At 42.0% G+C, this 16,507-nt stretch overlaps 1 protein-coding gene across 1 annotated transcript in view; it reads right to left on the minus strand.

Annotated features, from left to right (window-relative positions):
- The window catches only part of LOC141110632 (cell adhesion molecule CEACAM7-like), an 89,077-nt gene that overhangs the window by 11,739 nt on the left and 60,831 nt on the right, over positions 1–16,507 (minus strand). The window contains exons 4-6 of the mRNA XM_073602079.1: positions 11,478–11,594; positions 6,068–6,147; positions 481–513 (exon numbers count right to left, since the gene is read on the minus strand). Of these exons, the coding sequence (XP_073458180.1) occupies positions 481–513; positions 6,068–6,147; positions 11,478–11,594 (230 nt within the window). The remainder of the gene's footprint in view (positions 1–480; positions 514–6,067; positions 6,148–11,477; positions 11,595–16,507) is intronic.

The following is a 16,507-nucleotide window of genomic DNA, read 5'->3' on the forward strand; positions in this document are numbered from 1 at the left end:
GAAGACTGAAGATCACCGCGGTGTAGGAAGTGGCAGATTAGGATGATCTGCCTAGCAACAGCCATTTCTGGTAAGTAAAAAATTTTTTTTTTTCTATTTTTTTTTTTCACATTTTTAGGAGTATTTTAATGTATTTTTTTTTTTTTTAGGGTGGACCTCCGCTTTAAGCAGTTACAGAAACAGCCTTTTTTGGTAATTTGCAATTTAACATATTTGTTTTTTGATTTAATACCACTCTAATACTAATTTAACGATGTAACATTTCTTTTCTATTTGCCTGCAGTTTACCTTTATTTCAGTAGGTTTTGTTGTTGACATTTTAATTCCTTTACTCTATTGAGGGCAGGGATGCACAACAATTATTGGCTTGTTTGGGGAAGTCAAAAGATAAGCTGTAGAATAATGCTTGGGTTTGATAGACCAATTCATTATTTTATTACCATAAGGTAAATCCGCACACTGATAACCTAGGATACTTACTTCATAATCTGATTCTTGCTGTGTAGGTTTTAGCTATGAAAAAAAAGAAAGAAAACATTCACCATATAAGAATTCTTGCATTAGTAGTTTTTAACATAAATTTAAATAGCATTGGCCTATAGCAATCAGATTTCTAGTTATTGCAGTTTGGCCACACACTGGCAAATGGTTGTCTCGCTTAAATGGTTAGTTTATAAAAAAAAATTACTCTATTCAGTCCATGACTACCAACTATAAACTAATCCAATTTTAAAAATATGCATTTATGTTCCTCCCATAATTGTATGCCATATGTGCTTGTGAGTGAAACCTGCCCCAACATGCTTTTTAATAGAAGTGGCCCCTAGTGGTACAAGAGTGAGCACATTCCTTCTGAGACTCACACATGCGCAGCGCTATCTGTCGTCACTGCAGATGACTTCAGCGGCAGCAGTGCTCTCTCTCCAGTTACAGCCACTGAGCTCCTCTGTGCAGCGGAGAGCGCAGTGTCCTAATGGCGGCTTTCTCCTTTCTAGAGAAGAGGACAGGACGGAGCTGTGAAATATATCAGATGCATTTGAGGTAGGCTTCACTTTGTGCACCAATGGCCTACAGACATGGAAAGAGCACAAATGCATACTTTTAAAATCTGATTAGTTTTAAATTCGGAAATGGTGTCTGTGAACTGCATATTTTTTTTATTTTGTAAAGGTGAACTAATCTAACAGTTGACCTTTTAGAAACTGCTGGGTGATCTTTGATCCTTACTTCATCTTTTACATCATGTTCTCTGGTACAGTTTTATGCCAGAATATCTCTATGTGGGACAACAAAAATTCCCACACCAGTAGGCACTTGTGTCAGGGCTGGGCTCTGGTTCCTGATACTGCTTGCTGTTCCACTATGCTGATTCTCCAAGTTCCTGATTTCCTGGCCTGTTCTGAAGTACGCTGATCCCTCGCTTCCTGACATCCTGGCTTTTCTGACTATCCGTTCCGGTTACTGAACTCTGGCTATATCTGACACTGATACTGGGACTTATATGAGCTATTGTTTTCATACAACCAGAACTTCCTTTTGAAAAAATAACTCTTTTCTTTTTTGCTCATAAGGCGGTCATGATTAATTTCTAGATGGACTAATCAGGATGATAAATGATATTCTGAGCAGGTTTAGCTCTTTTGAAATACTACACTATTTACTAGCTTTTCTCCTTTCCTCTATTGAGATTTCCCCTGGGGCCACATGCGGCTGGGCTGTGATTCACACTTATAGCCAATCAGGCTGCTCTCCTTCCCGCGTGTTGTCACACAGCATCCGGATGTTTTCTTTTTAATTGTCTTAATTGTTGTCTTGTGTCTGTATCTTTTTGTGTGGTGATTACTTCATCACTGTGACTTCCAATAGGCCAACCTTAGTAAAGCTGTATATTTCTCTATATTTGGGCCTGATATTGTGCCAACTTGTTTACAATATAATAAAAACCTAAGGTTTTAAAAATAACTCTAATATGTTCTGATTTCTGCTGCCATTTGTAACCCTTTCCTGATGTCTTTTCCCGGGCTGCTACTTGCGATATATGCTCAAATCGACTCTGGGGCTGCAGTCCTGTTCATTGATGCTGGCTTTGTATCTAAGCACTCGATTCCGCAGCAGCTTTGTGCCACTCCACTTGCCATTGAGGCTCTTGACAGGAGACCTCTACAGCCTGTCCATGTGACTCATGAGACTGCTCCGTTGTGCATGGCCGTAGGGGCTCTTCACCATGAGATAATCCAATTCCAAGTCATTTCCTCACCTAAATTTCAGGTGGTTATTGGTTATCCTTGGTTACAGAGGCACAACCCCTCTTTTGATTGGCTTTGTGCTGAGGTTCTTTCCTGGTCGCCACAATGCATCCAGACTTGTTTTCAGAAGGTGGCTAATGTCCTGTACACCTCTTCACTTTCCTCCCTGCCGGAGGAGTACCGCGAGTTTAGCAATGTCTTTGACAAAGGTCAAGCTGAAAGTTTGCCTCCACACCGGTAATATGATTGTGCAATTGACCTTCAACCTGGTGCCATACCCCCTCGTGGCCAGGTTTATCCTTTGTCAGTCCTGGAGGACAAGGCCATGGAGGAGTATGTTGCAGACGCACTTTCTCAAGGATTCATCCGCAAATCCTCTTCTCCTGCTGGTGCTGGTTTCTTCTTTGTAAAGAAGAAGAGTGGTGAACTGAGGCCTTGTATTGATTATATGGGTCTCAATTGTTTCACGATTAAAAACGCTTATCCAATTCCCTTGATTACAGAGTTATTTGACCGCCTCAAGGGAGCAATGGTTTTCATGAAGTTTGATTTGGGAGGGGTATACAATCTCCTGAGGATCAAGGAGGGCGATGAATGGAAAACTATGTTTAATACCAGAACAGGCCATTACGAGTACCTCGTAATGCCATTTGGCCTTTGCAACGCTCTGGCAGTTTTCCAGGAATTTATCAACGATGTACTTTGAGATTTGTTGCAGCTATGTGTGGTGGTTTATCTTGACGATAGCCTCATATTTTCCAAGTTCCTAGAGAGCCACCACACAGATGTATGTCTACTTTCAGCCTCTGAAGCATGCGACAATCTGTATTGTAAATCGGAAAGTGCGAGTTCCATCGTGAACAGGTTAAATTCCTGGGTTATGCCATTTCCACTGCTGGCTTTTCAATGGACCCAAAGAAACTTTCTGCAGTCCTACAGTGGCCTCGACCCATGGGTTTTCACCCTCTGCAACGTTTTCTTGGCTTTGCCAATTATTATCGGACGTTTATTCGTAACTCCTCGTCCCTGGTCAAGTCCCTGACTAATATGACCAGAATGGATGGTAACCCACAGAGTTGGTCTCCAGAATACATTAAGGCCTTTGAGAGTCTTAAGGCTGTCTTTGATTCGGCTCCTGTGTTGGCACATTCTGATCCTACATTACACTTTATCCTTGAGGTTGATGCTTCTGAGACTGGAGTTGGTGCCCTTCTGTCTCATCGTTCTACCCCTGAGAGCGCAATGCATCCTTGTGGCTACTTTTCCAAGAAATTGTCACCTGCAGAATGCAATTACAAGATTGGGGACAGAGTTGTTAGCGATCATTTTAGCCCTTAAAGAATGGAGGCATCTCCTCGAAGGTACCACTGTGTCGGTTTTCATTCTGACTGACCATAAGAATCTCACATTCTTGTCTGAGGCTAAACGCCTCTCTCCCAGAAGAGCATGATAGGCTCTTTTCTTGTCAAGTTTCAATTACACAGTCTAATTCTTACCCGGTACAAAGAATGTAAGGGCTGATGCTTTGTCGTGACAGTTTTCCTCCACTTCCAAGATGGAATCGGTTCCTGTTTCTGTGATTCCTCCTGATTGCATTCTTGCTACGGTTCGCACCAGTCTCACTTCTCCTTTGGGTGACAAAATTCTTGCCGCTTAGATCCATGCTCCTCCTGAGAAACCTTGTGACCGCTGCTTTGTCTCTGAGAATCTCCGTACTCCAGACTTACCGTTCTCCCAAGGCAGCTGGCCACTCAGGGAAGAATCAACTCTTTTGGGCCATTTTCCAACAATTCTGGTGGCCTAGTCTACATGCTGATGTAGCCACCTTTGTAGCTGCTTGTTCCGCATGTAAGACTCCACGACACCTTCCAGTGGGCCTCCTACAACCCATATCCAATGGAGAGAGGCCTTGGACCCACTTCTATGGATCTCATTGTGGACTTACCCAACTCTCAGGGCAACACAATTATCCTTATGGTTGTTGACCGGTTCTCGAAAATGTCTCATTGTATTCCACTTAAAAAGTTGCCCACATCTAAGGAACTGGCTTCCATTTTTGCGTGGGAGATCTTTCGCTTACATGGGCTACCCAAGGTAATTGTCTTGGACAGGGGTAGTCAGTTTGTGTCCCGGTTCTGGTGAGCCTTTTGTGCACAGTTAGGAATTCAGCTTTGTTTCTCCTCTGCGTATAACCCGCAGTCTAATGGGGCCGCAGTATGAGCCAACCAGTCCTTGGAGCAATTTCCATGTTGCTATATTTCTGACCATCATAACAACTGGTCAGACCTTTTACCTTGGGTGGAGTTTGCTCACAATAGTGCCTTGAATTCTGCTTCCCGATTGTCCCCGTTTATGGCGAACTATGGTTTCCCACCATCCATGTTGCCTGACTCATCTGCTCCTCAGAGCATTCCTGCATTAGAAGAGCATCTCTGTGGTCTTTGTTCCAATTGAGTACAAGTCCAGGAGTCTTTGCGACATGCCAATGATAGGTACAGGCTCCATGCTGACCGCAGATGCCTGTCTGCACATTCCTACCAGGTTGGGGACAGGGTCTGACTGTCATCTTGCAACCTCTGACTCCGTGTTCCCTCACTGAAGTTGGCACCTCGGTTTATTGTGCCTTTCTGTATTCTCCGTAGGATTAACCCAGTGGCTTACGCTTTAGACCTTCCTTTGAATATGCGTATCTCAAATGTATTTTATACCTCCTTATTAAAACCTTTGGTCTGCAACCGCTTCAACACCTCAGTGCCACATCTTAACCCAGTACAGGTTGAGAACCATGAGGAGTATGAAGTACAGTGCATTGTTGACTCATGTAGGTATTGTGGGCGCATACAGTACATTGGTTCATTGGAAAGGGTACGGTCCGGAGAAACGCTCTTGGGTCTAATCCTCGGACATACATGCCCCCTGTCCTCCTCTGTGCTTTCCATAGATGTTTTCCCCTCAAACCTGGTGGTCCTCCGAGGGGGAGGGGTCGTTGAGTAGAGAGTACTGTTAGGGCAGGGCTCAGAGCAGGCCACTCAGCAATCGGTTAATTGCCAGCTCTAATCTTTTCCACAGCGACTCACCTGGTGATGATATCCTGCTCATCAGTCCTGCTGGCTATTTAAGCTGCTCAGTTCAGATCCTCTCTGCCTTCGTCTGGTCAACATATCAAGAGACTCTCTCCTGTGTTCCTGTTTAGACTTGCTTGGCTGACTTCCCTTCTGGTTGCTGTTCCACTACGCTGATTCTCTGGTTTCCTGATTTCCTGGCCTGTTCTGAAGTACGCTGATCCCTAGCCTCCTGACATTCTGGCTTGTCTGACTATCCATTCTGGTTGCCGAACTCTGGCTATGTTTTCACCACGTTTGCTCTGTTCTCCTTTTACTATTATTATTATTATTAAACAGTGTGATTTTTACTGCACTTCTGTCTCAGTATGAATCATGGTTCCTGACAACTTGTTATTGCTCTCAATTTAAATGGCCAATTCCCCTCCTCACAAAAAACAAAAACAATACATTCCAGCATCCTGAGTTCATTACATACCACTCCTCCACTGTTTGAATGGTTGGTCTTATCCCACTCCGTACATGAAGCCTGTCCGAAATACTCCTTAGTAACTGACACCCCCCCCCCCCCCCCCAGATGTAAGACGTGTGCCCCCAGCAGACGCTCTGGCTCATTCACACACTGAGCTTGCACAGTGCATTTTCTCAGCCATTCTAAGCAGCTGAGCTCAGCCACTGTTGCTACAGAGGGAGCACATGGTTTAAAGAAACCAGAGATTTAATATATATTATAGAAAGGAATAGTCCAGGTGATCTTACCTCAGTTCCTGGAATAATAGTTGAATAGATGTGTGGTGGAGGAACATTTGAATTGTCATATATTGTACCAAGGGGGGGCTCTGAATTCAGGAGAGAAAGAAAATAATTTATAAAGGTTTTCTATGTATGTTTTTTATTGGCTATAGTGCTATCAGATCTAAAAGGGAATAAGTCATTTGGTCTGACTTTAATTGTTACACATTTTTCTACCAGTTACTAACTTACAAAATATTCGGCAAAATATTAGCATAATAGTCATTCTACTAGCATTTCAAAAGATGCTGAGAAATTGCAGACTGCATATTTCTATAATGTGTATTGAAGCCCTATCAATGAGCTTCTCTTATTGGCTCCACTTTGATCTCTTTAATCTACCATTGGAGGCACCCTTTACTTTGCACCCCTCAGCAGCACCAATGAGCCACTTAGAACCAGGAATGAAAGCCCTGTGTAAGGGTCAAGATGACTGTTGGTGCCTACACAGAATTGAGGATTTTCTTTCCACCTCCATGTGGCAGCAAAGTAAAGGTGCGTATGTGCTGCTGGGGAGTGGAAAGTTAACTGGACTTGCTCTGTTTCCCTGCCTTGGCAAATCACAGAGTCATTTAATTACTAACTAATTAAAACACGTATCTTAAAGTGCACATAAAGTGTAATGACTCTCCCAATCCAAAGATCTTTGTCTAGATTGAGTAACAGTGTGATGTTTATGAACTACCTACAGACACTGCCAGCTAAAGCTCACATATAGGAATAGGAATCAAGCAGGTTAGAATACCTGCTGGAAATTTTTGCATGTCTTTCGTCTACATACAGTAGATTTAAACACAATCATTTGACATACAACTGTTCCCTGTTTGGGAAAGCATTGCCCTGCAAAACTGCTTAAATTGAATTGGATCATGTCCACATTTCTAACATCCTTCTTGTGTCTACAGCCAGCCCTAAAAATGTTACCCCCTAAAAACTAACTCTTCATTAGGGATGAGCTTCGAGTTCAAGTCGAACTCATGTTCGACTCGAACATCGGCTGTTCTCCAGTTCGCCGAACAGCGAACAAATTGGGGTGTTCGCGGCAAATTCGAAAGCCGCAGAACACCCTTTAAAAGTCTATGGGAGAAATCAAAAGTGCTCATTTTAAAGGCTTATGTGCATGGTATTGTCCTAAAAAGTGTTTGGGGACCCGGGTCCTGCCCCAGGGGACATGGATCAATGCAAAAAAAAGTTTTAAAAACGGACGTTTTTTCGGGAGCAGTGATTTTAATAATGCTTAAAGTTAAACAATAAAAGTGTAATATTCCTTTAAATTATGTACCTGGGGGGTGTCTATAGTATGCCTGTAAAGGGGCGCATGTTTCCCGTGCTTAGAACAGTCTGACAGCAAAATGACATTTCAAAAGGAAAAAAGTCATTTAAAACTACTCGCGGCTATTAATGAATTGCCGGTCCCGAGTCTCCCGACAATACACATAAAAGTTCATTGATAAAAACAGCATGGGAATTTCCCATAGGGGAACCCCGAACCAAAATTTAAAAAAAAATGACGTGGGGGTCCCCCTAAATTCAATACCAGGCCCTTCAGGTCTGGTATGGATATTAAGGGGAACCCCATGCGAAAATTAAAAAAAAAAATGACGTGGGGTTCCCCTCAAAATTCATACCAGACCCTTATCCGAGCACGCAACCTTGCAGGCCGCAGGAAAAGAGGGGGGGATGAGAGAGCGCCCCCCCTCCTGAACCGTACCAGGCCACATGCCCTCAACATTGGGAGGGTGCTTTGGGGTAGCCCCCCAAAGCACCTTGTCCCCATGTTGATGAGGACAAGGGCCTCATCCCCACAACCCTGGCCGGTGGTTGTGGGGGTCTATGGGCGGGGGGCTTATCAGAATCTGGAAGCCCCCTTTAACAAGGGGACCCCCAGATCCTGGCCCTCCCCCCTGTGTGAAATGGTAAGGGGGTACAAAAGTACCCCTACCATTTCACAAAAAAACTGTCAAAAATGTCAAAAACTGTCTCTTGTCATTTTTAACAATTCCTTTATTTCTTCTAACTTCTTTCTTCCTTCATGCTTCGGTTTCTTCCTCCATCTTCTTCCTCTTCTGGTTCTTCTGGTTGTTATGGTTCTTCTGGTGTTCTCGTCCAGCATCTTCCTCCGCGGCGCCTCCTTGTCTTCATCTTCTTTTCGGGCCGCTACGCATCCACGATTGGATGGAAGGCTCCCGCTGTGTGACGCTTCTCCTCTTCTGACGGTTCTTATATAAACGGAGGGCGGGGCCACCCGGTGACCCCGCCCCCCTCTGACGCACGGGGACTTCCCTGTGGCATTCCCGTGATTTCAGAGGGGGTTACCCGTTACGTTACGGGTAACCCCGCCCCCTCTGATGTCACAGGGAATGCCACAAGGAAGTCCCCGTGCGTCAGAGGGGGGTGGGGTCACCGGGTGGCCCCGACCTCCGTTATATAAGAACCGTCAGAAGAGGAGAAGCGTCACACAGCAGGAGCCTTCCATCCAAACGTGGATGCGTAGCGGCCCGAGAAGAAGATGAAGAAAAGAAGATGAAGACAAGGAGGCGCCGCGGAGGAAGATGCTGGACGAGAACACCAGAAGAACCATAACAACCAGAAGAACCAGAAGAGGAAGAAGATGGAGGAAGAAACTGAAGCATGAAGGAAGAAAGAAGTTAGAAGAAAGAAGATAGAAGAAATAAAGGAATTGTCAAAAATTGTCTCTTGTCATTTTTAACATTTTTGACAGTTTTTTTGTGAAATGGTAGGGGTACTTTTGTACCCCCTTACCATTTCACAGAGGGGGGAGGGCCAGGATCTGGGGGTCCCCTTGTTGAAGGGGGCTTCCAGATTCCGATAAGCCCCCCGCCCGCAGACCCCCACAACCACCGGCCAGGGTTGTGGGGATGAGGCCCTTGTCCTCATCAACATGGGGACAAGGTGCTTTGGGGGGCTACCCCAAAGCACCCTCCCAATGTTGAGGGCATGTGGCCTGGTACGGTTCAGGAGGGGGGGCGCTCTCTCATCCCCCCCTCTTTTCCTGCGGCCTGCCAGGTTGCGTGCTCAGATAAGAGTCTGGTATGGATTTTTGGGGGGACCCCACGCCAATTTTTTAAAAAATTTTGGCGCGGGGTTCCCCTTGAAATCCATACCTTCAGGTCTGGTATGAATTTTGAGGGGGGCCCCTACGTCATTTTTTTTAAATTTTGGCACGGGGTTCCCCTTAATATCCATACCAGACCTGAAGGGCCTGGTATTGAATTTAGGGGGACCCCCACGTAATTTTTTTTTAAATTTTGGTTCGGGGTTCCCCTGTGGGGAATTCCCATGCCGTTTTTATCAATGAACTTTTATGTGTATTGTCGGGAGACTCGGGACCGGCAATTCATTAATAGCCGCGAGTAGTTTTAAATGACTTTTTTTCCTTTGAAATGTCATTTTGCTGTCAGACTGTTCTAAGCACAGGAAACATGCGCCCCTTTACAGGCATACTATAGACACCCCCCAGGTACGAAATTTAAAGGAATATTACACTTTTATTGTTTGACTTTAAGCATTATTAAAATCACTGCTCCCGAAAAAACGGCCATTTTTAAAACTTTTTTTTGCATTGATCCATGTCCCCTGGGGCAGGACCCGGGTCCCCAAACACTTTTTAGGACAATACCATGCATATTAGCCTTTAAAATGAGCACTTTTGATTTAGAACGTTCGAGTCCCATAGACTTCAATGGGGTTCTAAAGTTCTTGCGAAGTTTTGGTCTGTTCGCAAGTTCTGGTGCGAACCGAACCGGGGGGTGTTCGGCTCATCCTTACTCTTCATGCAAGAGAACTGTAATAAATAGACATAACTAAAGATAATGCTGCACTGTGTAATTTATTGGTCTTGACCATTTCTTTATTATTGCCTGCAAAATAGTATTTCTACAAATTGTTAATCTTCTTTATTTCAATAAAGAAAAAAATCACTGTTACAAAATGTTGATTCATTTTAGTAGATGATCTATTTAGTTCTGGCTGATTAAAAATATGCATATTGTAAAACTGGCCAGTGGCCATAGGGGACGGTGATGAAAATAATGTAACTATTGTTAGAATTTCAGTTGCTATTTAATTAATCCATTAGAAGTATGGATAAACTTACCTTTGGCTTTGCAAGAGATCTTCATCCCACTCACACATCCTTAACAAGATTTAAATGACTGTATACATCGATCTAAGACAGTTGGAGAGTTGAGGCATTTTAAGAGAGTTGAGGCATTTTCTCTTTAACCTCCCTGGCGGTATTCCCGAGTCTGGCTCGGGGTGGATTTTCCAAAAGCGGTAACCCCAAGCCAGACTTGGGATCGCATCGCAGGATCCAGGAAGAGCTTACTTATCTTGTCCCCAGGATCCTGCGATGTCTCCCTGCAGTGTGAGCGAGCCGTCCTCCGCTTGATCTATCACATTGCCTAGGCTCCGTTCCCTGCGAGCGTTGCGATGCACGGGGACGGAGAACGGCGCCAAATTCAAAAAGTAAAACACACACTACATATACAGTACACTGTAATCTTACAGATTACATTAATGTATCAATTTATTTCAAACTCCCCTTTGTCCCTAGTGGTTTCCCCAGTGCCCTGCATGCAGTTTTATATTATACAAACTGTTCTTATTGGCTGGAAACTGGAGATTGTCCATAGCAAACAAAACCGTCCCTTTACATCAAAAGCAGGTTTACACCAGCTAGAAAATAGCGATAATAAATTAGAATCACTTGCAGAATTAAGCGATAACGATTTGTGGGGAAATCCGTCATCAAACACTGAAAGTAACAACAGCAACAATTCTGCAACTGAGCAAATTTCAGTGTTTTTGATTTGATTACATTATTGAATCATTTTTATTATTTCTTATAATTATTTATAGTTATTTATTATATTATAATTTATGATTTAGTGCTTCAAACTTTATCATACCCAGGATGTCTACTAGATTCTTGTTTGGACACATTTAGGTGCGTTATTCCTAAGAATTACAGGCCTCCAATATAAAAAGCAAAATTTCCATGCAAAATAATGGTACCGCTTTCAGCACCAAAAATCTGAAATAATCATACCACCAGGGAGGTTAAGGCTTACACAGACTGACACCTGAGTAAACCCACATAAATCCTTGCAGAGACCTTGCTTGGTCACCCCATGTTAAAACTTTGGGTTTTATCTCTCTTAAATGTTAGGTTCACATTAGGGAATGTTATCAATATGCTGACATATGCCTTTCAGGGTTTTGCTAAATTAGCTAATGTTTGTACAGGATTAAGGAATATCTTGGAAAAAGTAGGGTCATTTTTGTTGTAACCTTTGTATAATTTTTTGGAAAAATAAAATAAATTATTTACAAAAATGAAGTACAAATAACATACTTTTTTTGGTCTTTAGGACAAAGAAAACAATGACTTCAATAATTGCGATCCCAGCAACAACTCCGATCACAATTCCGGCTACCTCACCACCACTAAGTCCATGGCATGAAGATGGAGCTGTAAAATAGAAATGAAATGTATTAGTAAATACAAGTGATTTTATTATTCTAAAATACAAAAGAAAAGTGCCGAGTTATCTAAATCTAACCGTGAGTAACCCCACTAGATACATCAATTAATAAATACGGAATCAAAAATAGATTATATAAATCCTCTAATGGTTAAAATAACCTAGTGATAGCAAAGTGATCATGTGCATTAATGTAATATAGTGTATCAACTTATATGTAAACAGTCCTTATAAAGTGCTACAATTATAAAACAAAAAGTGTTCCAGTGCACTAAAAGTGCTAGCGTGCAAAATCCTTCATACAATAACATGCACTGATGAAAACATTAAGTCCATTCCAATTAGATCAAATCCACAGACTCTATTGATAATAATCACACGTGTGCTTGTGTCCACTCCTGTGCTCCCCACTTCAGTGTGTGCGCTTAACTTAGAGCGTGTGACCTTGCAGCTAAGCTTGGTCAATACACGCTTATGAACCAACTCTGGGTTCAATACCTGTGCTTGGGTCCTGGGCTGGTTGCTTGTACGTTTTTCCACATGAAAGTATGACGGAGGAAACTTGATAGTGTGATATCGTTTAAAAAGTATATATGTTCATTCACAGATAAAAAAACGTCCCTTTAATAGGGTTCTCACATTTAATGGGTGCTACAGTTCACCACTCAATACAATTGCCGAAAGCCATTTTTACTTGCTGAGCCGATGTGTTCTTTCTGTGCTGAAATCTCTCTGCTGTCTCTCACACCATCCTGTCCCCTCCCCAACGTGCATCTATACCGGGAATATGACCTATCTTCCTCAGGGGGAATTGTCAATGTGTGGTATTATCATACTTGGCCATTTGAATTAATTGTAATTGCAATAGCATAGCTGCCAAATTTTTTATACTATCTTACAGGATCCGGCATCAGCAAGGAGGGAGAGGAGCAGTGTACGAGCGTGTGATTAAAGTGGATGTAAACCTACTTTGAAAAAAAAAAAACTAACACCTGCAAGACAAAGGCATAATGAGTTAGTATGCTTAGCATACTAGCTCATTATATAATACTCACCTAAGATCGAAGCCCTCGTTACAGTGCCCGTACACAGCACCAGCCAGGGACATCACTCCCGGGGGTTACTTCCGGGTATCACGGCTTCGGTGCTGTGATTGGCCTGGAGCCGCGATGACGTAGCCACCAGCAAAGGCACACTCACTGAAGTAAGCGGCACATACGTGCCTTTGCTTCAGTGCGCATGTGCCGATGATATCGGCACATGCACATACAGGGGATATCTCCTAAACCATGCAGGTTTAGGAGATATCCTGGGTAGCTACAGGTAAGCCTTATTATAGGCTTACCTGTAGCAAATAGTGGTCTGTAAGGGTTTACAACCACTTTAAGTTGGTAAACAAACACAAATCATTTTTGCTGCCATTTACACCAACATTATGGAGTCTTTTTTACGCTCTCTGTCATCACAAAAGCATTTATTTTTATTCCACTGACAACAACTATGAATCTTATTTTTTCCCCCGGACACAAAGATGGGGCTTAATTTATCCTACTGACACCATCAATATGGAGCATATTTTTTTCCTTCTGACAGCAACAATATGAAGCTTATGAATAGTTTATAAATAGAATAGTTCTTGAACAAATTTCGAATAGTTTTCTAATTAGAAAATTATTCAAATTCAAAAACTATCAATCTTTTCGAATTGTTTTCCAATTTTCAAAAAGAATAACATAGAATAGAATAGAAATTAAACAAATAGAATAGAATAAAAAAAGAATATAATAAAAGAGAAAGAATATAATCATCTTCTGAAATTCGAATTTCAAATAGAATAAATTCAAATACAAAGAAAAATGAATATAATAGAAAAAAAGACTAGAATTGAATAGAAAAGAAAAGGTTTCAAAAAACAATAGAATAGAAAGAATATAACCATTTCCCCAAACTCAAATATAATCAATTTGAATAAAATAGAAAAGAATAGATTAGGGTAGAATAGAAAATAACAGAATAGTATATAAAAAAAAAAAAACAACAGAATAGAAAGAATATAATTATCCTCCCGAAATTCAAATTTGAATAGAAAATAAAAGAATAGAATAGAAAATAAAATAATGAATAGAAAAGAATATAACCATTTCCCCAAATTCAAATAGAATCTATTTGAATTTGAATAGAAAATAATAGATTAGAATGGGAAGATGGTTATATTCTATTCTGTTTTTTAATATTCTATCTTTTTATATACTATTCTAATCTGTTCTTTTCCATTATATTCAAATTTTAATGGATTCTATTTGAATTTTGGGACATGGTTATATTCCTTCTATTCTGTTTTTTTTTTATTCTATTCTATTCTGTTGTTTTATTTTCTATTCTATTTTATTCTGTTTTTGCTCTATTATTTTCTATTCTTTTATTTTCTGTTATTTTTTTCTGTTCTTTTACAATTTTTCTATTCTATTTTATTCTCTTTGGAAATTGGACAACAAATCGAAAATTATTCTAATTCGAAAACGATTCAAAATTGATTTGAAAACTATTTGATTCAAATACGAATAATTGAAACAAATTCAGAAAATTAAAACGGATTAAATAAATTTAACTAGACCAACACAAAGTGGCACATAATTGTGAAGTGGAAGGAAAATGATATTTAAAAAAAAAAATGTTTTACAAATAAATATGTGAAAAGAGTGGCGTGCATTTGTATTCAACCCTCCAAGTCAATACTTTGTAGAACCACCTTTCACTGCAATTAGAGCTGCAAGTCTTTTTGGGGATGTCTCTACCAGCTTTGCACATCTAGAGAGTGACATTTTTGCCCATTTTTCTTTGCCAAATATCTCAAGCTCTGTCAGATGGGATGGAGAGCGTCTATGAACAGCAATTTTCAAGTTTTGCCACAGATTCTCAATTGGATTTAGGTCTGGACTTTGACTGGGCCATTCTAACACATGAATATGCTTTGATCTAAACCAGGGTCGTTGTCCTGCTGGAAGGTGAACCTCCGCCCCAGTCTCAGTCTTTTGCAGAATCTAACAGGGCGGCACAGTAGTGTAGTGGGTAGCACGCTCGCATAGCAGTAAAAAGGGTCGCTGGTTCGAATCCCAACCACGACACCACCTGCCTGGAGTTTGCATGTTCTCCCTGTGCCTGCGTGGGTTTCCTCCGGGTACTCCGGTTTCCTCCCACACTCCAAAGACATGCTGGTAGGTTAATTGGCTTCTGTCTAAAATAAATTGGCCCTAGTACATGAATGTGAGTTGGGGACCTTGGATTGTGTCAAAAAACAAAATAAGTGTAGCGCTAAGAGAAGGGGTCTGAAGATGGAGTCTATAGACTGACAGTTCCAAGTTTGTGTACTCAAAGGGACATCCTTGGAGAAAAGATAAAAAGTCCTCTGAAATGGATCTCAACAAGGGTGTAAACCATCTGTAGGGGGAGCCCACACACCACCAATGAAAGTGAAAAGGCTTACCGGACTAGGTGGACCCAACAAGGCATACGCCAGGTGGAGTCAGTTAAGCTCAGGTGGTGCTGGACTGCAGTTGGCCTGGGAGGGCAGAGTTGGTGGAGTGGCTTCCACGTGGCTACGTTCCTCGAACTTGATCAGGCCCGAAGGTATGGGGTGCAGCTCCCAAAGATCGTATTCCTCAGATCAACGGTGGAGTCAGCAAAAACAGCAACAAATGGAGAGAAGGAATGGCCAAATAGTGTAAATCCGTTTAAATGGAGATTTATTAAAAGTATTAAACACTCACATGAAAGGTATCAAAAAAACAGCGCTGTGAAGAAGTGGCGACAGTGGGGTCCTACCCGACGCGTTTCGTCTGCATAGACGTCATCTGGGGGGACCCCCCCAGGTAGGACCCCACTGTCGCCACTTCTTCAGAGCGCTGTTTTTTTGATACCTTTCATGTGAGTGTTTAATACTTTTAATAAATCTCCATTTAAACGGATTTACACTATTTGGCCATTCCTTCTCTCCATTTGTTGCTGTTTTTGCTGACTCCACCGTTGATCTGAGGAATACGATCTTTGTGAGCTGCACCCCATACCTTCGGGCCTGATCAAGTTCGAGGAACGTAGCCACGTGGAAGCCACTCCACCAACTCTGCCCTCCCAGGCCAACTGCAGTCCAGCACCACCTGAGCTTAACTGACTCCACCTGGCGTATGCCTTGTTGGGTCCCCCTAGTCCGGTAAGCCTTTTCACTTTCATTGGTGGTGTGTGGGCTCCCCCTACAGATGGTTTACACCCTTGTTGAGATCCATTTCAGAGGACTTTTTATCTTTTCTCCAAGGATGTCCCTTTGGAGTACACAAACTTGGAACTGTCAGTCTATAGACTCCATCTTCAGACCCCTTCTCTTAGCGCTACACTTATTTTGTTTTTTGATATTGTCTACACTTGCTGGTTGTGTTAGCTGCTGTTTGTATTCCACTTTTTGGTAGCACAGAATTATTGTGTACATAGACCTTGGATTGTGGGCTCCTTGAGGGTAAGGACTGGTGTGAGTGTGCGATGTGTGTGTGGAGTGCTGCGTAAATTGACGACGCTATATGGGTACCTTAAATAAAATAATAATAATAGATGAGCATCTTAATGAGACACAATGTATAGGGATAGGGACAATTGTAGATACGCACCCACACACGCTCAGGTTGAACTGGATGGACTGGTGTCTTTATTCAACCTTACTAACTATGTAACTATGTAACAGATTTTGTTCTAAGATTGCCTTGTATTTGACTACATCCATCTTCCCATCAACTCTGACCAGCTTCCCTGTCCCTGCTGAAGAAAAGCATCCCCACAACATGATTCCACCACCATGTTTTACGGTGGGGATGGTGTGTTCAGGGTGATGTGCAGTGTTAGTTTTCTGCCACAC

This window comes from Aquarana catesbeiana, linkage group LG10 (genome assembly GCF_042186555.1).
Source record: "Aquarana catesbeiana isolate 2022-GZ linkage group LG10, ASM4218655v1, whole genome shotgun sequence".
In the NCBI taxonomy this organism is placed as follows: Eukaryota; Metazoa; Chordata; class Amphibia; order Anura; family Ranidae; genus Aquarana; species Aquarana catesbeiana.